Here is a 26,424-nt window from a genome sequence, read left to right as displayed (position 1 = left end):
AATGTAAATTAGAAACGTTGAAATAAAATTAAGTTAGATTACTAAAAAATATTAGGTAAAAAAATAAAGGTAAAGAGAAATATAAAAAAACTATAAAATTACAAAAGTTCATAAATAAGTAAAACTTAAACTAAAGTTAAAATAAAAAAAACTGACTATAAAAAAATAAAAGCTAATTCAAAATATATATTTATTTTTATCATTGCATAAAAGAGAAAGACAAGTGTAAATCAGTGTCAAAATCATGATTATGACATCGCAACATGACCACATATAAATATATATATTCAGTATTTTGCTACTTGTCTTTCTCTGATGACCAGTGCTAGCTAATTAAAACACAGGTCATTTTAGGGGTGTGACAATAATCGCATCACCGCAATATCGCATTAATGAGATGCCTACCGCAGTGTGAGGTCATCACCGCACTTTTTTTTTTTCTGCTGAAAGTTACAGGAGTGTGTGATATGACCTATAAACACATTAATCTTTGCTTATAATTTACTGTATTCCGCGAATCCTATGTTCTTACATGCTGTCTTACATGCGCTTCATGAGGCACACTAGCACACACACGCAAGGTCTCTCGCTCTCTCCCTCTCTGCCGTGCGCGCGCTTAACGGTTTTGAGCAAAATATGCACGGGCTCTTTCTCGCGAGCTCTAGATTTGAACTAATTTGCGAGCATCAGGGAGCCGATATCAATATGCGGGAGACTCCCGGAATGTCTGCTACAACCTCAGGCCAGCAGCGACAGTTGGGAGTCTCGAGGCCTTTGCGAGAGGTGCGAAGTACCAAAGAGGCAGCGATCAGTGGCGAGCACTTACTGACAGCGTGACTCGTTATTTGGTTGAAGAAATAGTAAGTTAACATTCCGTATCGTTGAGAAGCCAGCGTTTAAAGCCATGCTACAGGCATTTGATAAGCAATATGTACATCCTGACCGAACAGCGATCCCTGAAAAGTATCTGTCAGGGAAGGACGGCATAATACAGGCCTCAAAAGACGTTGATCATTTCTCAGTGCCTTTAGCCTAATTAATAGTTAATTATTAATATTTACAATTTAATATAAATGTTAATTTGTTTATTTGTTAATAAAGAATACTGCTTTATAATTTTTCATTTCCATTGTCATTTACAAGCTACATGCGTTCTTGATCGCAGTCTGCAGTGTGTGACACGGCCGCGGATGATTATTATTTTATTTTTTTTGTGGGGGGGGGGGGGGGGGGGGGGTCGGTTAACCGCTAAACCGCAAGATTAGTTGCTTCTTCACCGCGGTAAGAAAAAATCCCATATCGTCACAGCCCTAGGACATTTACATATAGAATTTCTAAATGTACAACTTGTTTATTTCCTAGGCTTGCTTGCTCACAAATCTAATCTGAGGACTGACAGTCTGCACTGTCATTTTGCATGGTGAAATCTGTGTAGTCAATATCCAGTGTATCTTCATGGTTTGCGATAGTAGTAATGTCAGCATCAGCATGATGCCAAGAGACTTTCTCATACAACAACAGAGAGTAGCTGTCAGTGGAAAGAGAGAACAGAAAACTGGAAACTTCGCCTGTACTCATGTCTGTCATCTCGCTGTGGTGCTGAACTCACAAGATCTGTAAGAGAACAGAAGCATTTTATGCATTCATGCATACAGTATACTGTATCCAAAACTGCTGACTCGTTCAAGATGAGGAAAGAGTAAGCGAAAATGAGAGTATTCAGATCAGACAATATTGTGCACTCAGTATGATGTTACATACACATCTCATTCTATAGACATATACTAAAATAAATCTTATTAAATATTATAAATGGATTTCTAAGTCATATGAATGTAGTGTGGATCAGGATTGTACACATAAGATTGCATGTTTTCTTTTTTCTTTTCGAACAACAAAAAAATTTGACAAGTTTGAGTCTGATAAAGGTGAACATGGAAGAGTTAGAGAGATGGTAGAAAGCAATCACATAAATCTAAATCAAAACAGTTTTGACTAACGTTATCAGTGGACTTCAGGGGGGAAAATAAAATGCTAAAAATTCCAGTATATGGCACCTATGTAGTGTATGTGTTTCTCTTATCTGCTCTATCTTTCTCAGCACTGAGAGATAACCGTATCCAGTTGGTGAAGTCCACGGCTACAGAGCTGATAATCACCATCGCAGAGGTTCAGCTGTCAGATGATGGAGAGTACACCTGTTCCATTTTTACCATGCCTGTACGGACCGCACGAGCCACAGTTACTGTACTTGGTATGTATGTATGTATGTGTGTGTGTGTGTGTGTGTGTGTGTTTCTGTCAGGGTGGTATGAATCAGTAGAATTATTGATATATGTAGCATATTCCTCATCGCTCTTCATGTATTTCACTAAAAGTCTCGAGACTATCATCGGTATCCTTAGTATGAGGAAAATATAAGTTTGTTTAATGGACAATGGCCTTTCAATTAATGTATTTTTGTCCCAACTGAAAGCTTGGCTTTTCTATTAGATGATTAAAAGAGCTCTCAAAGTGATATCAGCCACAAATGGTCAATCATTGAAATGGTTATGCAACTGACACCATTCGAAAATTAAAACATCGTTGTCATTCAATCCAACAAAGACAACTCCATCCATCCATCCATCTGTTTTGAAACACACATCAGTAGTGGTAATTTAGAGATCAGTAAGTGTGCCAGATGTCAATTCAATAACTGCCGTAACTGTCGGGTTGAATGAGTTCATATAGTAAAAGATTTGTCAGAACTATTATAACTGATAATGAAAGATTTGTGAAAAGAAGAGTAATTTTTTCATGAGTCAGTCTGCCCGGGTCATGATGTATGTTTGTTTTTGCGTATATACCCATGAGACAACTCAACTTTTGTAGCTATAATGTTGTAGATTTGACAATTTTTTAAAATTCTCATTCAATTCAGATTGACAGGTCACACTGCAAGTAGTAGAAGTTTAATATTTGCTAGCAACTGATTTTGTGAGCCATGTTGCACACCCAAATCATGAAATATCCAGATACACATGTTGTATTTGATAACTGACATCAGTGCTTCAACTCTTTTGAAAGCACCAGGCGCTCATGGTAAGCATGTTTGATGTGACCAGGCCCACGCGGAACTGCACACTTCTCCACATTTTCTGTACTGGTTTTGGGGGGGAAATCTGCATAATTGATTTAAATATGGTAAAATGTGTTAAATGGAGTTGAGAGTACTGTACTCTTTTTGGTAGCTAAAAACATAAAATTTGTCAAGTTTTTATATTTAAGCGATTGGCGGGGGGTGTGAATGATGGACATTTGAATTCTGCAGAAATCTACAGAGCAGAATTAATTTGGTGCAAATTCCATGAAGGCCTAATAACAAGTAGCTAGTTGTTGTTGATAGTGAGCCGCTACTTAGAGTGCAGAACGGTTTTCATTTTATTTACATTTTAGACAGAATTTAGCCCCTTATCTAGCCAGAATCTAGCCCCATAGTTTCTTCAAATTGCACCTGGAAATGTTTTGTATTTACTTCACATCTCTGTTTTTCTCTCACAGGTGTTCCAGGTAAGCCAGTGATAACAGGTTTTGAAGATGCTGTTCAGGAGGGCAGCACGGTTACTCTTACCTGCACAAGTTCTGGCAGCAAACCTCCTGCTAAACTACACTGGTACCTTAATCAAGAGGAGAAACCGGGTAAGCACACACACACACACACACACACACACACACACACACACACACACACACACACACACACACACACACACACACACACACACACACACACACACACAGACACACAGACACACAGTCAGGTCAAAAATCCACTTTGAACTCAAACGGTTGTTGTTCAGTAATTACAGTGTTTAATATGTGTTTGTGTATGTGTAGGGCGTCCTGATGTTGTGGAGTCCAACCCTGAAGAGCCAACCTACACAGTAACAAGCGAGCTCATCTTCACTGTCACAAGGAATGATAACAACGCTCTGATCGCCTGTGCAGTGGATCACCCGTCCATTGCCAATGGAGACAAGAAGACAGAACAGCCCCTCAGCGTCTTGTGTAAGACACACATGCAAAAGCCAAAAGGCTTATTTCACATAGCTGTTGTGTAGAGCTGAATGGTATGACGCTATACTTACAGTGTATGTTTGATTGTAGAAATGACAATCAGCAGAAGTTCTGCTAATAAAGTTTATATCACGGATGATATAACATATCAGACAGGTGCTTTCAGCATAGACTGTTTGATTTTAATGGGAGCATTTATGATTTGATGCATACATTGTAAATACTGTGCATGTCAGCTGTAAAAAACCCACAATTACAATGTCACAATGTGCCGCTTTGAAATAAAATTAAACCGATGTGCGTTCACACATCACAACTGTTTTTCACCATTACTTATTTCTATATTTAACCTTTTAGGAGTTTCAAATATGAAGCCCATTTTCTAAGAGTGCATACTGACATTGACATTGCATTCAAAGTAATACATTTGATCAGTTCATGCATTCCCTGTGAATCAAACCCACATGACCTTGGGATTGCTGGCATCATCTACTTGTTTGAGCCTCAGAAACGTGTTATAATATATCACTGTTTTATTATATTTTTAACACACACACAAAAAAAAAAATCTGGTAAAAAAAATCTGAAACAGCTGTTTTGGTGTTGATGTCTAGCTTATTATTCAGAAAAGTGTGTGTGCTTTTTCTCAGTTTCTCCCAGCGTGTCAATTCAGCCTGAGAGTGACCTGCCAAGAGAAGGAGAGAAGTTTTACCTGCAGTGTCTGGCGAATGGAAATCCAGAGTAAGACAGACACACACACAAACACACACACACACACACACACACACACACACACACACACACACACACACACACACACACACACACACACACACACACACACACACACACACAAACACACACACGTACTCTCTCATTTCCATCCTTGACATTCATGTTTTATGGATAAAGCTAAAAATGGTCAGCCTATTGATCTCTTTTCTCTCTTTTCTCTCACACACACAAACACACAGAGTTCTGTTTGACAGTATTACAGAGATATTTTCCTTGATGTTACATGAGATACAGATACAGAAGACAGAAAGAGGGATCAGAGACATCCTCACATAGGGTTGTTTTACAGTAAATGCAGATCCTCTATGATCTCAGTCAGTTCAACAACTCCCTTTCGGGAGCTAACGGATGAAACATTATTATTTCAGATATATTTATTACATTTTTAACTACTTAAGCCTGGTTATATCACATAAATATTTCTCCCTGGAAATTGAAGTTAATGTAATTGAATATCACCCTCTACTGGTGCAGGATCGCATTACAACTCATTACGGCTTCTGACATCCATTAGTACCACACTGAGAGCTATTCAACCCAATTTGGACATCCCATAGTGTTTTTCTGTCGCATTTTCCCATTTGCTTTTACTCTCTATCTCTTCCTTACTGGAATGGGAGTACAAATAGGGGGTTGTATCTGAAGAAGATACCGTAGTATCAGAGGTGGCACTTACAGGGTCCGTAATGATCTTTTGATCTTTTTGCTGTACACACACACACACACACATTTGTTGGATTTCCATGTTTTATGGGGACTCTCTGTAGACAAAATAATTTTTATACTGTACAAACTGTTTTGTATATTCTCTCCCATACCCTAAACCTACCCATCACAGAAAACTTTCAGAAAACATCCCCACAATGTAGGGTATACCAGGAAAACACACACAGATATATATACTGTATACACACTACACAGAGATTTGGCGTCAGTAAGAATTTTTAACAAATAAATTAATGCTTTTATTCAGCAAGGATTTATTAAATTTATCAAAAGAGACAGCAAAGACATTCCAAATATGGGTTGCCATACTTCCCTTCATTTCAGTTCACTTTTAAATGAAATTTAACAATGTTACTGTTTTTAAAGCATTTTTAATCAATCCTTGGTGAGCAGAACTGACCCTAAACTTTAGAACAGTAGTGTGTGTCACTCACTATCATATATTATCCAGTTTCTGTGTGAAACGCTACCTCTAATACACCATATCCTTGCTTGTTTTGTTGTCTTACTGTATTGAAAGTAACCTATCTCATGACAGAGCTTGAGAAAGAGTAGACTAATGTATGTGTTTAGTCATTACAGCACCATTCTATCAACATCAATCAAAATTATATTATTTGGTTTATTCATGCGCTCAAATAATGATTTGCCTGTGTCCTCATCGTAATTCTCTAAATCCCTGTAACGCACACAGTCACGCTGATTAGGACTCACAGAAAAATGCCACAGTTGGATTTTAGAGGTGAAGCGTGTAATTTTTTGATGCTAAAATACTTTCTTTTATCCCAGCAGTAGGTTGACTTCCCCAGGAAGTGTGAACACTGTGACTGTGTGGCGCAATCAAAATATTTCTCTGTTCATTTGAGTACCAACCAGACCAGCACAACCCAGTAACAGTAGCTCAACTAATGGCGGGACTTTGGGGCAGGGCTATCTGTTTGGTTAACCAATTGAAAACAGGGAGTGGAAACTTATTTGAACACAAATATTGGCCCTGTCCCAAATCCCACCAAGCTTGTAGTAGTCCACCCATAAATTCACTTCTAATCCTGACTGAGTTAAACGATAGCAGTTTCTGGGAGTTGACTTTCTGTTTGTGTCATATGACCCTTCAGGTCAGGTGGGTCACAACACTGGTGGTTTAGCTACAGTAGATGGGGTGCTTCTCAATACTCAAATTGATGCTTCCTCGTTTCCTCGCTCCTCTTTCCTCCAGCCGATGTCATGAGCGAGGATACACAGGGGTATCCTTCCCTTGCATCTTAAAGGGGTGGAGCTAAGACACAAGGAAAGGAAACGAGGATATATATATAAGAAATAAGCACCCCCCATGGTTTTTTCCCCCTCTGATTAACTGGTTCATTTCACTTGACATGTGACTGAGCTTCACTATGTTCGGGACGCTTTCCAGTGCATCCCTCTTTGCTCCTCAGCTCGTTTGATAGTGTGCCAAATTGCAAAACCCTTCAATCTGCTCAATTAAACGACTCTTTCTGCTTTTCTTTTGATGTGAAATTTCAAAACGCTGTTTATGTGGTGTGTTTTGTAATGTAAACTCTCTCTCTCCCTCTCTCTCTCAGACCGACTGCATTTGTGTGGCGGAGGAAAGACGGAGAGCTCCCCCCGCTGGCGAAGGTGGATGGTGCGTTCCTGCGCTTCGAATCACTCAACAAAACGGATAATGGCATTTACGAGTGCCAGGCTGATAACGGGATCGGCATGGGGGATGTATCGCACACTCTCCTGGTACAAGGTAATTAATGAGAGACGAACGACGAGAAGGGAGGAATGAAAAGAAGAGGTGTTTTCGTCATCATTTATTTCTTCTGCTTTTTTACGTTTACGTTCACGTCTCGTTTTTCTGAATTTACTTTCCTTTCTTTTGTTTCTCTTTTTGTATGACACACTCTTTATTTCCTCTTCCATTTTCCCTCTCATCCACCATCCCTTTCTCCATCCATTGTTTTCTGTTGTAATTTTTTTCTTCTTTTCCTTCATCTTCCAAGACCAGGGAGATTCAGACATCCTTATTCCCAACTTTACTCTCCCTTCATCCTCTGTTTCTCCCACATCTCTTCCTCAAACTTCCCTTTCACCCTCTACTGAAGGCGAAACTCTTCCTCCTCTCTCCTCTTCGTCGTCTTCCACTAACATCCCCACATCCACTCTTCCAATCTCCTCGACGCTCCCTCCTTCTGCTCCTCCCACTCTCCCTCCGTCTTCTGAAGTTCCCACCACCTCTCTTTCCAACGTTCTCTTCCCAGATCTCACTCTTCCGTCTGCTCGTACCCCTCCCTCACCCCCCTCCTCCTCCCCTCCTGCCACTCCATCATCTGTTTCTCGGCTGAATGGAGTGCACACCTTTACAGGTAATCCATTGTACACACACTCAAACCTAACCACATTTTAACATTCCACTGCAGTGCCACTGATCACAGATACCGGTTTCTCTGTGTGCGTGTGGGAGGGGATTGGGACGAGCGTGATTACCTGAGTGCACTGAGAAGAGAGCAATGATCGATCATGGCAACACAATAATTGCCTTGACTTTTAAACTTCAAAACATTTTATACCAGTCAAAATCTATACACAGGTGAGATAAAAGGGTCTGATTTTTATTTATTTTTATTTTTACCATACATCTAATAATATTAATAATAATATTTAATGTAATTAAAATAATTTTTCCATACTTTACTGTTCAATTGTTTGGGGTCTGTAAATAATTAACGAATAGCCTACTTTTAATCAGCAAGTCCAAAATAAATTGATCAAAAGTGACTGTAAAGGCTTTTAGTTTTTCATTGTCTATACACCAAAACAATCCTGAAAAAAATGGATCACGGTTTCCACAAAAATATTACTGTAAGCAGCACAACTGTAAGAAATTTTTCTTGAGCAGCAAATCAGCATATTAGTATGATTGCTGAAGGATCGTGTGACACTGAAGACTGGAGTAATGATGCTTAAATTTCAGCTTTGACATCATAGGATTAAATTAAATTTTAAAATATATTAAAATAAAAAACATTTATTTTAAATTGTATTGAGATTTCACAATATTACTATAGTCCCTGTATTTTTGGTCAAATAAATGCAGCCTTTGTGAGCATAAGAGACTTCTTAAAAAAAATATTAAACAATCTTACCTACCCCAAACTTTTATTTATTTATTTTTTTGGCCAACATTGTATATAAAATGGTTATTACTTAATGAAACTTGTGTCCAGTGAAACGGATAGTCCACCAAATTTTTTTCTTTTTTCTCCATTTACTCACCTTCATGTTGATCCAAATCCATGTGACGTATTTCTTTCATGCATGGAACAGAAAAGGTGAATGTTTAAGTGAATATAATTATGTGAATGAGATCTCTGGCTGTCAAGCTTCATCGATGACAAAAAAACCACCATGAAAGTAGCATTAAAGTGTCATAAAATTATTAATTATCAAAAATGTAGCAATGTAGCATTTTTTCATGAGAGATAATGTTCAATTTGTGAATGAATCATTCTTTTGATTTAGTCAATTTAGTCATCTATAGTCAATCTAGTCAAATTCTTGTGACTTTTTTTAATCATTTAAATTTCATTTGATTTGGTTTACAAAAGTTTTCTAAAAGATTTGTTTATAATTTGGACTGATTCGGTTGTCAAGTTCTGACACTGGTTTTATTGGTTGGACTGGAGGGGAAGGTATTTAGTAGCTCTGTTACTCACATACAACTTTTGTATGACTTTTGAAGGACATAAGACACATCGATCACTTTAATGTTGCTTTTTGTGTTTTTCAAAGCTTGACAGCCCCGGAAAATATTCTTCATATACGTTTTATTGTTCCACAGAAGAAAGTCATACAGGTTTAGAACAACCTGAGGATGAGGAAATGATGACAGAATTTCCATTATTAGGTGAACTGTTCCTTCTAATGCATGTAAAGTAATGTACATGTTTATGGACTAACAATTTTTTTTTTTTAAAAAGCACAGGTATGTAGACACCCCCATTCCCCCCAAAACACTTCAGTACTCGCTTGATCCATCTTTCACGTACCTGTGTAGACAAAATGACCAAAATGCCCACCCTGGGTGTATGGGTGGAACAGCTTGAATGTGTCACTTTATAATCGGGCAGGTTGTGTTTGTGCGTGTGAAAAAGATAGAGATGTATACTGAGATCTCCAGTGCAGTATCACAGAAGCATGTTGAGCAGCATCTGCTGTCAGCTTTAAATGTAATGCAGGATTTAACCAGGCACATCTCACGGCAAAGCCTCTGATTATCCAGAAACACAATCTGACACCATACCTTCCCCCCAGCAATTATTTCATTATTTCGCTATGTGAAATCCTCTTTAATACTCTTCCGAGATACTTATTTTTTTGATAGTGTTCAGTGAGCTCACACAGACGCACACGCACGCACGCTTACACACTTTTTCTTGATCGTTTCTCTTTGTTCCTTCTCTTGCATCACATCTCGTGCCTCCACTCATGTGGTCCTCATCCATCCATCCATCCATCCACTCATCCATCCATCCATCCATTCATCCCTTCATCCTCTTGAGAAGAAGCCGGAGTAAACGCTGCAGGTATTGTCACCTCTCTCTCTAGCTTTCTGTCTTTTTCTTTCTTTTCCTCCTTTTTTCTTTCAGTATTGTCCTGTCTATCTTTTTTTTTATCTTTGAATGAATCTCTGTCCCTCTTTTTCTCCTCTATCTCTCTTTCATCAGTCTATTTGTCTCAGTTTATGATGGATCTGGGTGTTTTTTTTAGCTACAACTCTCTGTTGAATTGCTCTGTCATTATGAACATAGTTAATGGAGCAGGAACGTTGTTCATGAAAGCAAAACATTTGATATTACATGGAAAACTATTAATATCAGTGCAAATTTCTTGGTTCATTGAAAGCTTAATACTGAATTAAGTTGATGCCGAAAACTGCATTTTCAGCCAATTTGAAAACAATCTCAGTTAGAAAAATGAATGAGATTTATTATTGATGCAACTCAGTTTTTGCTACAGGGAGGTCCAGCCATCTGGTGGAAGAAGACAAACTAAGTCAAAGCATAAGCAGTGAATCAGTTGAACCTGCGTGCATCTTCCCATGTCATCAATCTGGACATTTTTAGACCCTGACTGATAAGGAATGCAGATTTATATCAATTTTCATGCTGCAAGTTCAATTCTGCCCCATTTTGTGCTAATTTAAACCATAGTACATTTGCATCATCCACATCATTGCATCACGCAGAGACCCTCCTCCAGGGGGGACTACAATCTCTATTAAAAAATGTGCAACACCGTGGGAACCCAACAGGGGGCCAGAGACTGATCTATTTGTATGGATATCAAAGGAGATGCCTTAATGCCCTGAATAAGCTATTTTTGTGTCAAATCAAACTGTTTATCACATAATAAATTGATTGCCAAGCTGCTAATCTTCAACATGGTTACCATAACAGTTTAGAAAAAGCTATATTTGGAGTTTGCCTTGAAAAATTAGCATTTTATAAGGGGTTTCATTTGCAGCATTTATAAATTAATTTTGCCAACATAAAAGACCCCCATCACGATTAACTTACGAGATGGATATGATCCAAATTAATTTTTTTTACCCCAGACAAATGGCGCTTTTCCACTACATGGTACGGCTCGGTACGGCTCGCTTTTGGGGGTTTTCCACTGTGTAAGGTACCTAGTACTTGGTATTTTTTTAGTACCACCTCGGTTGAGGTTCCAAGCGAGCCGTACCAATACAAAAATGTGAAAATACAAGTACAAAAACTTTTTCGTCTTGCAGTGAAAAACATCCACTTGCCGATGCTGAGAATCAAGAACATCATTCCATCGATATGCTCCATTGTTCCTGTGTTGTGCGTTTGTTTGTGTCACATTTACGATGATGTCACGGCAGTAGAGGCGGCCCAAGTATAACGAACAGTCTATAATCCCACCCACTTTGAAGCGGTACTAAATTGCAGTGGAAAAGCGAGTCAAGCTGTACCATGCAGTGGAAAAGTGCCATAAGATGTTAACAGCATTAACAGCAACAGCATTATAGCTAGATAACAACTTGGGACGAGGAGGAAGCGCCACATATTGAAAACAATGTTTTTAGTTTTTGGTTACACTTTATTTCGATGGTCCACTTTAGATACTCTACTAACTATAAGTAACTGCAACTACTATCTCCCATTAGAGTATTTGTAGACAGTAGTAGACCCCTAGGTTTGGGTAAGGTGTTAGGGTTTGGGTATTAAGCAGACAGTCTACATCACACTCTAATGAGAGTTAGCTAACATGTAGTTGCAAAGTTACTTATAGTTAGAAGAATGTCTAAAGTGAACCATCGAAATAAAATGTTACCCAATTTTGAATAAACATATACTGTCTAAATTAATGAATGTGAATTTCACAAAAGATGAGAAGAAAAGAAAAACAGCAATAAGTAATAAATTAGAAGCAAATCGCCATTTTCAAAGAGCCTCAAGTATGATTCTTTGGCGTACACTTTAGTTCAGAAAAAAAACTAATGAAATGAACTGAACTCTGATGTCAAAGAGCTTGATGGTGATCCTCACCAAAAGCTCTAGTATGAAAATGCCTTTAAATAGCTATACAAATCTGAAAAACTTGCAATGTTTGTCAGTGTGTTTGGATGTACAAATATACTGTAAGCCACCCTGTAATGATTTTATCACTTTGCATCAATGTCCTGTATATTTAAATTTTGATTACCTTTGCAATCGTCTAATACTCACTTAAAGATCATCTTTAAAAACACTAATCATTTAATATCACTGTTAAATGTAATCTTGACCAAATCTCCAAATGAATATCCATTTTTTTATACTGAACATTATAATGCTATGATGCCTAAATTCACTTGTAGCTATTGTGTGTATATAATGTGTTATTTTTTATCTATTAATATCAGCCAATAATTATCTTAATGGTATTTTCATATTATCAGTGGATCCCTAATTCATAATATTAAGCACAACTATTTAACTTCAGTGATGACCCCGAAAGTGTTTTCGGTCTTTTCCTGTACTCTTTCTGTGTTTTTTTCCTATTATCTCTTTCCTTCTACCTCTTTGGTTTCTATCCGTTTCTTTCTCTCTCTCTCTCTGTCGCTCTGAGGGCTTCTTGTTGTGTCACTAAGCACTCACTCTGTTTGTCCTCCTCCATCCTCTCTGCTCTCATCTATCGCCCTCCTTTTTTTCTTTTCCTAAAGCATGGAAGCGTCAGGGTGACTGTTAACTTGTCTTGTTTTGATGGAGTATTGTTTGAGAAGGAGACAGAGATCGTGCCGTGGGTGGGAGTGATGGATGTCGTTCACGCTCTCTGGGTCCAGGCAAAGTCACTGAAGCTTATGATAGACTCTTTGCTGAAATCTTGCTTTTGATTATTCATGTGTTTCCTTTCAAACAGAGGTCAGTGGCTCGTGGGGCTTCACGGTAGATGGAAAATAACACTGTAGTAACTTGACAGCCCATTACAAATACTCTACAGATTATATCGCAAATGTTTTCATAAATTACCATTTAAAAGTTTGGGGTCAGTCATTTTTTAAAGAAATGCTATTCAACAAGGACATTAAATTGATCAAAAGTAACATCAAACACATTTATATTGTTTAAAAAAATTACATTTAAAATAAATTCTGTTGTTTTGAACTTTCTATTCATGAATGAATCCCGAAAAAAATTATCACAGTTTCCACTACAATATGAAGCAGCACAACTGTTTCAACATTGATTATAATAATTTATTGAGCAGCAAATCAACAGCTTTGTCATCACAGGAATACATTTTACGTTTTAAAGTATATTAAAATAGCAAACAGTTTATTCAAATGTAATATTGTATTTTTCATTTCGTACCATATTTTAGTTCAGATTGCTTGAAAATGTCAAGGGCTCTATTAAAGAGGAAAAATTGCTTGAAACTGTTTCCTAAGATAAGCGTTATTAGAGCTGGTAGAAAAACTTCACAGACTCATTGTGACTCTCTTAGAGAGAATCTGTATGTATTTTAAATATATAGTAATAAAATTTCAAAAAGCAGGTGCAATATTATCAGAGGGGTTGTATTTTTGTCAGTGGGGTTGTCGTGAATAATCTAAGTATACTTTACTTAAGTATGCAAACTTTTCTCAAAACCAGATGAAAATTTGCATCAACCTGAATAGTTTTAGCACCAATTTCCACCAGTAATTCAGGTCGTTTTGTTGCATTTAAATTATTCTAAGAACATAACCTTTCAAATTCATATTGCACATTTCCATCCATTGTACAGCCTCTGTACTTCAAAAAAGGAAAATCACTAGGCTTTTTGTTATATTTCAAAATATGTACAGCTTATACCATCGCTTAGGGGACCGTTTTGTAATCGCATTGTGACTTCCTGAATCATAATCAGTGAAGATTCCCTACATTACTGTACATGCATGACCTCCGCTGTGTATGTAAAGACGAGGTGGGAACAAATAAGTATTGTATGTTTTTCAGTCTTTTGAGTCTCTCTCAAACTCTTCTCTGATTTCGCTTCTCTGATGGTCTGTATTGTTAAGACATCTTGTCATTCTGATTGTCCTCTATGCACGGTTTAGACTATCTACCTGTCTCTGTTCGTTTCTCAGACCCCACAGCGATGTCCACCTCTTCAGGAGTAGACCATGCTGTGATTGGTGGAGTGGTTGCTGTCATTGTCTTCATCATGCTTTGTCTCCTCATCGTCCTCGGCAGATACCTCATCAGACACAAAGGTACTGCACACTCACACACCACCCTAATCAGACAAAGAAATCTCTCGCTCTCTTTCACACACATGCAGAGATCTAATCAGACACAAAGAGATCACACACACACACACACAGACACACACACCTAGAGCGTCTGAAGGGATTATAACCTTCAGGAACTGTGGTCAGATTCCTGACGGAGGGCTTTGCAGCGTCCTGCTCCATCAGCAGGTTTTTTTAATATATATAGATTTTGTCTTGAATTTAAGGATCTAGACACTTGACCCAAGATCTCATTGTTGACTGGGACATTATACTTGTAAATGAACCACATGTCTCACTGCAATGGTGCACCTAGAAAAAAAAAAAAGAAGAATAAACAGCTTCTGAGTGTATGAACATAGAATAAGCACATTATTATGGGCACATACTTGGTTGCATGTCCTTGCTATTATAAATGCATATCAATTGCTCAATGTATATTCAATATCAATAATTAGCAGAAATTCAAATATTTTTTTAATATTCAGGACATTATGACACTACACTTTTGTATTTTTTCCTTAATGGTACACTATTTATCTTTTAGCCCTCTAACGGTTAAAAAATACAGCAAAACTGCATGCATTTTGTGAAAGATCATTGTTTTGGTTGTGCTTCGGCTCTGCGTGACTGTGTGGATTTAAAAAAAGACCCTTCACAACAGATAATGCTTTACAAATGGACTGTTAGAGAGCTACAAATGGCAAGTTATCCGTTCAATAAAATTCCTCACTCACCCGTTGAGTAATAAAAACACCATCGCCATCTCCGCAGACCCGTCGCTATGGGCGGGCCATAGGGGGCCGGGCCTGCCCCAAAAAATGCTTGTGCCCCCCCACTTGAGGCACAGATCATTTAATTTTAATATTATCATAGTTGCTAATTTTTTGTTGCATTCTTTAACATTAAAACGTTAAAAATATAAAGAAACAATGGTGTGATTTTGTTTGATTGGTGGGAATCTACACTGCAACGGCCTATCACGGCCTTACTAAAAATAACGTTAGGCTACGTACGTGACGTACAACTAAGCCGCTCAACAGTTACTGGGCATTTTTGAAAGCTGTTTCAAAATGAGGTTTCCCCAGCTTACTCGCTTCAGTTCGAGTGGAAGGATACTTCGATGAGGAGGTTCTGCTCGGTGAAACGCCGCCTCCTGCTGTACTGACAGGAGGGACTGGAGAGAGGACATCGCTGCCTCCACTCAAAGTACCGGTAGATTCAAAGTCTCTGTGCGAGTGTATGTGCGTGTGTATGTCTCATAGCAAAGCATATCTCTCTGTTGACTGCTTTAAAATGCAATGTTTGAGAGATGCTTCTGGTTCAACATCTAATATGTTGTATAGTCAAGTGTTTTATGGATATTCATAACATTGCTTCTATGTAATGTGGTGTAGGCTATAGGTGACCTGGTCATATTGCTGTTGGTTATATGTTTAAAGTGATGATTACGTCCTGCGCGACTAGAGTTGATTATTATAAATATACTTACTGTAGGCTAATAATAATTGTGCCCACCATGCATTTCAAATGCCCCCCTTAAGATTGAGGTCTGGCGACGGGTCTGCATCTCCGAAAAGCCAAGCCGATGTTGATTCTTGTTTTATTATGAGCTCTGTCACGTTCTGTTTTTGCCAGCAGACGCTCCTCTTTTCAGTGTTTTTTAAAAACGGGTGATTCCCTGGAGGTTTAAGATTTAATGCTCTCCATTGTCAACCTTTCTCGCTCATTGTGACAATTAACCTCTGCCACTCCCACACCATACACACGTCAAAGTAGCCGGAACAACTTTTCACACGGGCGAGTGACGCATGTTGCAAATTCATCAAAGATCTAAAATATAAACTATTATAATAGACTTACCATAATGAATCAGGGTAAGAAAAAAACACATTTTGGAAGAAAGATCAATGATATTTTAACTTATTTAAATTTACATTTTTAACAAAAAAAGTTACATAATGTACATTTAAAGTATTATTTATTATAGTCAAGGTTTGAGGTTTCTTGCAGCAAATAATTAACCATTTTCATCTCTCTGACCTTTATTTTAATGATCTTTATTGTGTCTGTGTAGGTGGAAGTATGTTAATGTGCTGATAAAGTGTTGAAGAATGTTACTTTTAAACGTAACAGATTACTGTAGGTACTTCTGCATTGAAAATTATGAGTACTTTTACTTTTCAATGCAGCATAAATCTATTAACACAGGAATTCAGGGATTAAAGTTCTCCGTCGCTACGACGGATTTCCGTTAATTGCAGCCAGTCTATGACGGATTTCCGTCAATTGCAGGGTTCCCGTCTGTCCTTAATGTTCCTTAATGTCCTAAATTCACTTTTCATAATTTTAAGGCCGTTAATAGGCTTTCATTTCTCAAATAGTGTGATAAATGTCTTAATTTTAGTTTGAATAGGTCTTAAATTAAGGAAAGACGAGGTGTATTCACCCTGCTGAGGGGGATGTGATAAAGCCTGGATTGGAGCGAAAGCACGTTCCTTTCTCCACTCTAGCATTCTGTAATCACTTCGCTTATGGTCCAGTCCGGGTTTTCAATTCCCGCTGACGGAAAAACTGCTCCGTGTTCACTCAATTAATCTTTTTGGATAAGTGCATGTCAGGCTACAGCTGGTTTGCTGCTGTCCGAATCCGAGCGCGTTCGTTCCCGGCGCCCCCCGCCGCGTTGGTCTGGTTTCACACTCAACTTGATTCTGTCCAACCCTGGTGCGTTTGCGTGCATATTACATCATCGCAAACGTGCACGGCGCATGATAGAAAACAGAACGCGGGCCAATATTGGCCGTTTCTCAATACCAAGTACGCAAACTTCGGACTTGCCAAGTTCGCTCAGGAGAACAATTCCCGAGGACGCGAGTCCGGTTATTCTGCCAATGGAACAGCGCGTTCTTGATCGCGTCACTCAGTTCGCTCTGGCTACTCCGGTTATCTTTATGTATATTTTAGACAACAATAAAATGAAATATGGTATAAAATACAACTCTGCCTCTTTTCATCAACAATAAAACGAAATATAAAACACCTCTTTTCATTTATAAATGAACATATTATCATAAACAAACATGGCCACACAAATGTGGTTCAGGCAACGCACATTGATTATCTTCACTGCATATATTTATAACAACACGAAATATAAAACACAACCCTGCTTGTTTTTGTTTTCATTTCAAAAATATGAAACATTATTAATTATTAAAACTGACATTTAACAAACAGAGACAGGGTTGTATCGTTTTATTTTATTATGCATGTACACATACAGTAAAGAGAATGCATAGTAAAATATATATAAAGAATATTTTATATATTTTAGAATATATAACATTACACAACCCTGTCTCTTTTTGTTAAATGTCAGTTTTAATGATCAATAATATCCAGTATAAAAGTATAAGTAGCCTAATAGGTAGGCTATAAGAAGCTATACAATGAGAAATAAATCAAACAATTCAGTCAAACATAAGTCAGCTCTCTGATAGGCTACAAAGTTAAAGTTAAATAGCCTAAATATATAAAGTTATGAAACTTCACTTTGCCCTCAGCAAAAACGATTTGCCATGGAACAAACTATATATTAATATAGTTTAGCATTGTTTAGTCTTATAAGATAAATAAAAAACATGCACTGAAAAGTTATGTAGATGGTTGATTATTTGTCAAGCTAATTACATTTTTTTCATAGATTAAAATAGCTTTTAAAATACGCAAACTGGCAATATTAAAGCGGTTTAAAACATCTCCCCTTAAAACACTATTGGTCTCGACTTTTTAAATAAAGTTAAAGGAATATGACTTGGCCTGAAAAAAATTTCAGTCAGAAGAATTTTTTTCACTTTAATCCCTGGGAATTACATTCACAGGAATAAAAGTATTGCATGTTAAAATTTTACATTGTTGACCAAATGTCACCTTTTATGTTTATTCTTGTTCCCAGCCTACAAAAAACCAAAACAAGACCAGTGTTGATTCTCATTGTAACAACAAAGTTGAATGCATTCATTTAATTAAAAAAATATAGCAATGGATCAAGTGCGTCCCACTGAAGCTGCTCTTCATTTGCGTAAAGTCAAACATATCTCAACATATCTCAACAAATATCTCTCATATCTCAATCTTTTTTACGGCGCCAGACATGCCTACATCCTGTCTCCGGAAATCGCCAGCTTTGCATTGAAATGAATGAAATGGTGTGGCTTTGTCGCTGTGTGTTGCTGGTAGTGTGAACGCAGCTTAACTCTAGTTCTGGTAGCTCTGACATCAAAACTGTGAATCACTACTTCTATAGTCTAGTGTTTAAGGTGGACTGGGGAAAGAGTTCTGGAAGTTTGATGTCTTCATATTACATTGGTTTCTTTTATTTCAAAATAGCAAGAAAAATTCTGTTCTATCTTACGTCTTCTTAGAAACAGCTATTTTGCAGAGTGCAAGAAGCAACTGACAAAGTCTGACAGTCTGTGTGAGTGTGTGTGTGTGCGTGTCTGTAAACAGATCATCACAGCTGTGCTGCTACTTTCCCTTTGTATCTATCTATGACTTACCGAGTATATACCCAGAAAAAAACTATACTGTCAGAAACTATACATCTGGAGAAAACAGCCTGGTTTCGGAGCCAGGAAAAAATGCTGAACAAGGATTAAATGCAGCTGTGCATTGAAATATCATATGTACACTTAAATGAGGTATTAATGTAAGAACATTTGGTTGTGTCTTAAGTGAATGTAAACAGATGAGACTGAAAAATCACATATTTACAATAGTGGCTGAAAGTGATGTACGGAGGGGATATTTGTTTTTAATGACCCTACAAGTTCGATTAAACCATCAAAATATGAGGAAAAAATTTTATATTTTTTAAATATATAAAATATTAGGGGAGAACAAAACACTAAATTTGGTTTAATAATTTTATCTGACTAAATAATTTGTCAAAAAAGGCAAACTGCAGCCAGGTTTTATTTAACTATGCACAAAACATGCATAGAAAAAATAATAAAAGCTCACAGGAAAAGCATAGATTAACTACAACATAATCAGTTTTTAAAATTGTGTTGGTTCTCTCTTGTTTTTGCATGCGTTTATAATTTCTTTGTATGACAGCCTGGCAATTTTCATTGTGTTAAAAGTAAAACAATTGACTAAAAGCACTAGGGGTGCAACGGATCAAAAAACTCACGGTTCGGATCGTTTCTCGGATCAGAGTAACGGATCGGATCATTTTTCGGATCAGCAAAAAAAATAAAAAATAAATGGCCTCATGTCTGCACCTATAAACACACCGATAGTTAGGCCTATCACGATTACAAATTTTGCTGGACGGTAAATTGTCCAAGGAATTATTGCGATAAACGATAATATTGATAATAAACGATAATATTGTCGTTCTGAGACCATTTTCATCTAAAATAATGATAATGGCATAATAATGCAGGTATAGCTTTTCAAAGATCAATAAACTTTTATTTCTAAAGACTATTTAACACTGAAAACATTTTAAATATCCGCAATAAATTAACAAAACAACCAAAAACAATAAAAGCAAGGGACTCTCATTCTCTGTTAACAAAAAATGCATGTCTTGTCTTACCAATAGTGTGACTTACGTTCACACTGAGAATCATATGCATCATGTACTGTGTGAGCATGCGTCTCATATGAGTATGTGCGCTAGTTTGTGTGTGTGCTCGCGTCTCATATGAGTATTTGCGCGGAGAGTTTGTGAGTGTGTGCGCTCGCGTCTCATTGAGTTTGTGCGCGAGTTTCTGTGTGTGTGTGTGCTCGCGTCTCATATGAGTATGTGCGTGGAGAGTTTGTGTGTGCGCGCGCGCGTCTCATATGAGTATGTGCGCGAGTTTGTGTGTGTGCGTGCGTCTCTCATATGATTATGTGCGTGGAGAGTTTGTGTGCGCGCATCTCGCGTGTGTAGAGTTTGCGTGTATGTGCGTGAGCGACTTTAGGTGTGTCTTTGTGCATTTCATATGTTGTTTGAGCATTCAGCAGTATACATGTATGTTTGACTACTTAGTATGTGTATGCAAGTGTTTCATATATGTGTGCGTGAATGAAGTTTGATTTAAGCCCTAGATGGCACCTTATGAGGGAGAGAGAGAGCGCTCGCGAGAGAGAGAGAGAGGGGGACGAGCGAGGGGTAGTGCTGCGCGAATGCCGTTTGTGATGGCTTTAGCCCAGTCTGATTGTGCAACAAGGGGCTGCTTAAATGCTGCAGTGATAAGCGGTTGTTGAGCAGCCTTAGTTTTCACTCCTGTCAGTGAAACATCGGGGTGATGTCGCTTCAAATGCGTGGCCATGCTGCCACAGTGCCTACACATTGTCACGGTTTTATCCACTAACCTCTTTCCTTCATCATTATATTTGACAGGGAAGCCAAAATGCTCCCATACAGGGGATTTAAATGACGCGGGGCGTTCAAGCTCCTCCGTTCCTCCGCTCGCCATGACCACGCTGTGTGTGGACTGAACATGCGCACAACTTTTTTTTTTTTCATAAATCAATCCGCGGATCACGTGTGTGCCGAACCGAAGATATTGATCCGAACGGATCACGGATCAATGATGATCCGTTGCCCCACTAAAAAGCACAACTTCACAATATACTTAAAAAATCTTTACCAAATTTTTAATAATATTCGAATAAAGCATGTAGATGTCATTTTTTCTTAGGCCACACATCACTTTTGTCTGCTTCTAAAATATTGGATCTTGACATGTAAATGCAGCATGTAAATCTCAATCTTCAAAATTTCTTCCTTTCTAAGTGTTTACTAAAATAATTTATATAATAGGCTACAATAAAATAATTAAATTAAATTAAAGTATTTTAAATAAAATATACATTTTAGTTAAAAACTATCTTTATTCAATTGGGAAATACTACTTTGTTTCATTGTTATATTTAATTTACCGTTCAAATGTTCGGTCGGTATGAATTTTTTTTTTTTTTTTGAAAAAAGCTCTCTTCTGCTCACCAAAGATGCATTTGTTTGATCAAAAATACAGTATAAACTGCAATATAATGAAATATTATTACAATATAAAATAACTGTTTTCTATGTTATTATATTATGAAATGTACTGTAATTTATTCCTGTGATGCAAAGATGAATTTTCAGCATCTGCTCCTTGCTCCTTCAGAAATCATTATAATATGTTGATTTCCTATTATTATCAATGTTGAAAACAGTTAATGATGCTTAATATTTGTGTGGAAACAATCAGCTCTGATGAATAGAAAGTTCAAAAGAACTGAATTTATTGAAATAGTTTAATAAACATTACTGTTAGATAATATCTCTATTTCTCTGTGCCACCATCCTCCTTTTACTCAAGAATACATGGGCTCAAGAAAAGAGTCAGGAACACAGACAGAGTCTCCGTTCACAAAAACTTCTTCAGCATTACTTTCTGCACATCAGCTTTTATACATTGTCAAGGGGTGGTGTAACAGCCATCTAATGAGAATATGTCTTGGAGGCAGATTCAGACAAATCCAGATCTCTTATCTGGACCGGTTTCCAAGAACCACACACATACATACATACATACATACATACATACATAGAGAGTATAATAAAACAGATGTATGCTGGAACAAGAACAACTTCTCCTCTCTTGATTGAGAGACCCACCATCTCTGCCTTGACACCCTACATGGGTACATTTTGGGAGCATATATGCAGATGAGAACATGCAGAAACATGCTTTACTGTCATTTTTGAGCAATTAAATGCATCCTTGCTGAATAACTGTATTTTATTTCTTTATTTCTTTCTTACTGAGCCACAAACCTTTCAACAGTAGTGCATGTTCATATTCAACCATCAATTTACACAAACAAAAAAACTGTCAGAAATTGTAATATATAATATTATATAATGAAACAATGTGATTAAAAATAAAAAACAGTAAAATAAAATGAACTAATTATTGAAGATATACAATTAATGTTGATATACAAATAGCAAAAACAAAGAAAACAGTTGCAGTTGTGACTTCTGTCTCTCTCTCTCTCTCTGTGTCTCAGGAACGTACCTGACTCATGAGGCGAAAGGTTCTGACGACGCTCCTGATGCAGACACGGCCATCATTAACGCTGAGGGGGGCCACTCTGGGGTGGATGACAAGAAAGAGTACTTCATCTAGAGATCCATCCCTCCGTACCCACTTCCTTCACACGCTTCAGTTCACTCAGCCTGATGGAGAAAACGGTGATGGCAGAAGAGAGAGGAAATATGTGAAGAAAAAAAACAAAACAAAAAGTGTTGACCTGTTGGGACTGAAGGACCTCAAATAAGCTTCGACACACAGGACAGGAAAGTGAGAGTTATGCATTGGCGCGTGGGCTCATTTTCTCACACACACACACACACACACACACACACACACACACACACACACACACACACACACACACACACACACACACACACACACTTTCTTCATTACCATAATGACACAAAAGGCAATATGACAGTGACCACACTTCCCCCTTCTCCCATGATTCCTTTCAAATGGTCCAGATATGTTGCACAGTGACATGTGCATGCATGAACTTTCAAAACCATTGAAAGACACAGACTGGTAACAGGCACGCATGCAAACACACATCAAACAAAAAGGTTATAAACTAAAGACAAAATTAAATCAAACCAAGAAACACTGCAATATCACTGACAGACACACACAATCATATTCATCACCAATGTCACACTACATCACACACACACACACACACACACACACACACACAGGCAAAATAACCAGGCAAAAACAGCAGCCCATGCTATCATTGTATGGGACCCCTGATATAAATTTATAAATACATATATATATGATTATATAGCATCATTTTTACTCAATGTGCTGTAAATATATCCTCTCTCTCTCACACTCTCTCTCTCCTCTCTCTCACACCTCACTGTCTGATATTGCAGTATATACTCTCTGAGCCTGCCTGGTTTTCTTACATGCGTGGAAATGCAGAGTTGATAAAAAAAAATCAGACTATAGAAAAGAAACATGGTGTTATGAAACTTCAGTAATATTTGTATGAATTATGTTCTCTTCAAGTTTGATTTCTGGTGTTTACTGTTGGTGCAACAGTCTAGTGTCATTTCATCAACCTGGGAAGATTATTATTATTATAATTATTATTATTATGAGGTCCTCAATCTAAATGCATTACATTGATTTGTGCACTGATGTGTCATTGTATGATTCAGGCCCAGTGATAAGCTCACTCACGCCACCTTCAGGAATCAATCTCTGTTCTTCAGAAAAAGCAGGGTAACAAACTACTGCTCTCTTTCTCTATCTATTTCTCTCTGAATGATCACATTCCCACTCTCTTCATATCCACAACCCTTTTTTGTTGTTGTCTATTCTGGCTTTTGTCTTTCCCTCCATTTACAGTCATAGAGCTAGATTATTTATAGACTTATTCCATCATTGTCAACCACAAACTATGGGGGACTTTTATAGGGAGTTTGGGGTTTTAGTCAGTTACATCATGCAATAAACTGAGGCAATTCTATTTAATAAAAAAAATGTTTTAATTAAAATCTGGCTAATTATAGGTGATGTGTGTAATTTTTAGCATGTTAAATCCTTAATTCTATCTAATCTTAATGTGAATATACTGCAAGTAAGCCAATCATAGGTTGATTCCCTGTGATGCTATCAAAACATTGCTCTGTTTGTTTGAGCATCCCGACCGGAGACATATAACTTTGCCTCAACCAATGGCGTGCAGTCTGATTCAGAAATTACACACTTTAAAATGTATTGTGCTTAAATTTGTGAATGACTTCTGCTTCGATGTATCCAGCTAATTTTACCCAAATCGGTGCTGATCTGGTAGTAGTTTTGATTACAGAAAGTGGCAAGTTGTCATTTCTGTGTCAGCTAGGCCTATTTCTTTTCAATAGCTATTTAACTGTGACTTGGGAGTTGAGCATTTTTCAATTCCGTTCCCCTGGACTCCTCCCAACATTTCTTGTCCTAATAATGGCAAATGGTTGAAAATAAAATAATTTTTCAGGCTGAGAACACATTTCTCTCTAAACTTGAGAAACTGGGACCAAGAGGCAGGTGTGGTAATTTACTGGAAGGGGGGGAAACATCACAATTCATTATAAAACATGCTTGTTTAATTTTCAGTTCACCTATATTTGTATAATACTTTTCAGATCATTTGAATGGAGCTTTACGGAAAATGCACGTTTTAATGATACGATGTAATTTGGCCCCAATGAACAGGGAATCTTGCATTAAATCACTCTAATCTGCCACATACTGTATATTAAAGTTCTGAAGTTTATGCATGTTTTTGTTTGTGTGTGATGACAGGGTCATTTGTTTAACACACATGTAGGTCACAACTAAGTGACAACTGAACAATTACACGCAAAACCCATGCTGCACCTTCATACTCCCCAACATACCTCATTAATGACCACAGACAATGAGTTTCTGAGGTGATCAGTTACAATCGACCGCCACAAGATGGCGATAATGCATTTCGTTCTCCATCACGTCTCTCTCTCTCTCTCTCTCTCTCTCTCTCTCTCTCTCTCTGTCTCTCTCTCTCTCTCTCTCTCTCTGTCCTTTACAAGCAGTAGAACTTCCAGTTAGTGATCAATCAGCTCAGTGCTTAATTTTAAATTATGTTGTTTACTTTTATTCTGCTGTAGATGTGCATATTGTTGTTTGTAATTTTATGTTACATTTTTTATCATTTTTTTATGACGACTAAATGTCTTAGACTGGAAGGTGTAGATAGTTTCCATGACTTTTGTTTTGTTTGAGAATCTGCCATTTTTTTATGATTTCATGTAATTAGTGTTGCCTTGAACAGTCTACACACACTCAAGTGAGCACAGATGCGTGTCTGTGTTTATGTGCGTGGAAGATTTTCACACTGGACCATCACACAGATGGAGGAAACACTAAAAGTATTATTACAGTACATTCTGTTAGATTCTTTTTTTTTAATGATAAGTCTTCCTTTTGAATAAATATTCATATCATGTGGAGCTATTCTGTCATGTATGTTGATTTGTATTATGGCCGATGATGTCATCTGAACGGGACTAAACTCTGAGGTCATCATCATTGTGGGGTCCGTTTGTTTGATGTCTGTTTAGACAGTATTTGCTTTTTGTTACAAAAAGAGATCCCTTGTTAACTTCTAAATAAATATACATTTGGGTTAACCTATTTCAGTGCTTATTATTATTATTCAAATGTATTTTAACACTCGAGAATAATTAAAAAAAAATAATGCTATTGTTATTAGTTAACATTATTTATATGAAAAGTGAAAATGTGAAACTGTTAGGGTTTCTATATCAGAAAACATGCACAAGTTGTACCTTTATGGGACTGTTCTTGTCCTTGGTTTCAAACCTGTATGAGTTTCTTTCTTCTGTTGAGCACAAAAGAAGATATTTTGAAGAATGTCGGTAACCAGACAGTTGATGGACCCCGTTGACTTCCATAGTATTTTTTTTCCTACAATGTAAAGTCAGTGGGGTCCAATCAACTGTTTGGTTACCGACATTCTTCAAAATATCAGATTTTGTGTTCAGTAGAAGAAAGAAATTCATACAAGTTTGAAACAACTTGTGGGTGAGTAAAGGATGACAGAATTTTCATTTTTAAGTGAATTATTACAAGGGACAACTTTACCTAATTTTATTTTAAGTACATTTTTGTATCAGCATATAATTGGTAGCCTATATATTTAAAAGTCTTTCACTGTTACTATATTGTTGTCACGCCATGGGGTATGTTTTCACAAAGGCAACCTGCTGTTTAATGACAATAATTTGATGGCTGAAATATTAAATCTATTCTAAATAATAATTAAAAAAACATACACAAACTGTATTTTTAAATGAAAACTAACAGTGCAACAATTATGAAAAACAATTCACAAAACAACAACAAAATAGCAAATATGATATACAAAAAAAAAACATAGGTGTGGCCATAACACATACTGTACAGATGTGCCAACCT

General features: G+C 37.2%; 1 protein-coding gene across 7 annotated transcripts in view; it reads left to right on the top strand.

Annotated features, from left to right (window-relative positions):
- cadm3 (cell adhesion molecule 3) overlaps positions 1-25,620 on the top strand; it is a 71,573-nt gene extending 45,953 nt beyond the window's left edge. Inside the window, exons 4-14 of one of the 7 annotated variants that reach the window (XM_077221902.1) lie at positions 2,102-2,266; positions 2,608-2,670; positions 3,070-3,084; positions 3,544-3,681; positions 3,880-4,050; positions 4,710-4,800; positions 7,161-7,333; positions 7,587-7,949; positions 10,149-10,169; positions 14,225-14,350; positions 22,427-25,620. In XM_077221902.1, the coding sequence (XP_077078017.1) occupies positions 2,102-2,266; positions 2,608-2,670; positions 3,070-3,084; positions 3,544-3,681; positions 3,880-4,050; positions 4,710-4,800; positions 7,161-7,333; positions 7,587-7,949; positions 10,149-10,169; positions 14,225-14,350; positions 22,427-22,545 (1,445 nt within the window). In that variant the 3' untranslated portion in view covers positions 22,546-25,620. The remainder of the gene's footprint in view (positions 1-2,101; positions 2,267-2,607; positions 2,671-3,069; positions 3,085-3,543; positions 3,682-3,879; positions 4,051-4,709; positions 4,801-7,160; positions 7,334-7,586; positions 7,950-10,148; positions 10,170-14,224; positions 14,351-22,426) is intronic. The other 6 variants (XM_077221903.1, XM_077221905.1, XM_077221904.1 and 3 more) reach the window with 6 other exon arrangements.
- The last annotated feature ends 804 nt before the right edge of the window (positions 25,621-26,424 follow it).

Source organism: Siphateles boraxobius, unplaced genomic scaffold (assembly GCF_051911475.1).
Source record: "Siphateles boraxobius isolate OS27281-9 unplaced genomic scaffold, OSU_SipBor_1 86, whole genome shotgun sequence".
Classification (NCBI taxonomy): domain Eukaryota; kingdom Metazoa; phylum Chordata; class Actinopteri; order Cypriniformes; family Leuciscidae; genus Siphateles; species Siphateles boraxobius.
This window is presented reverse-complemented; position numbering and strand designations above follow the sequence as displayed.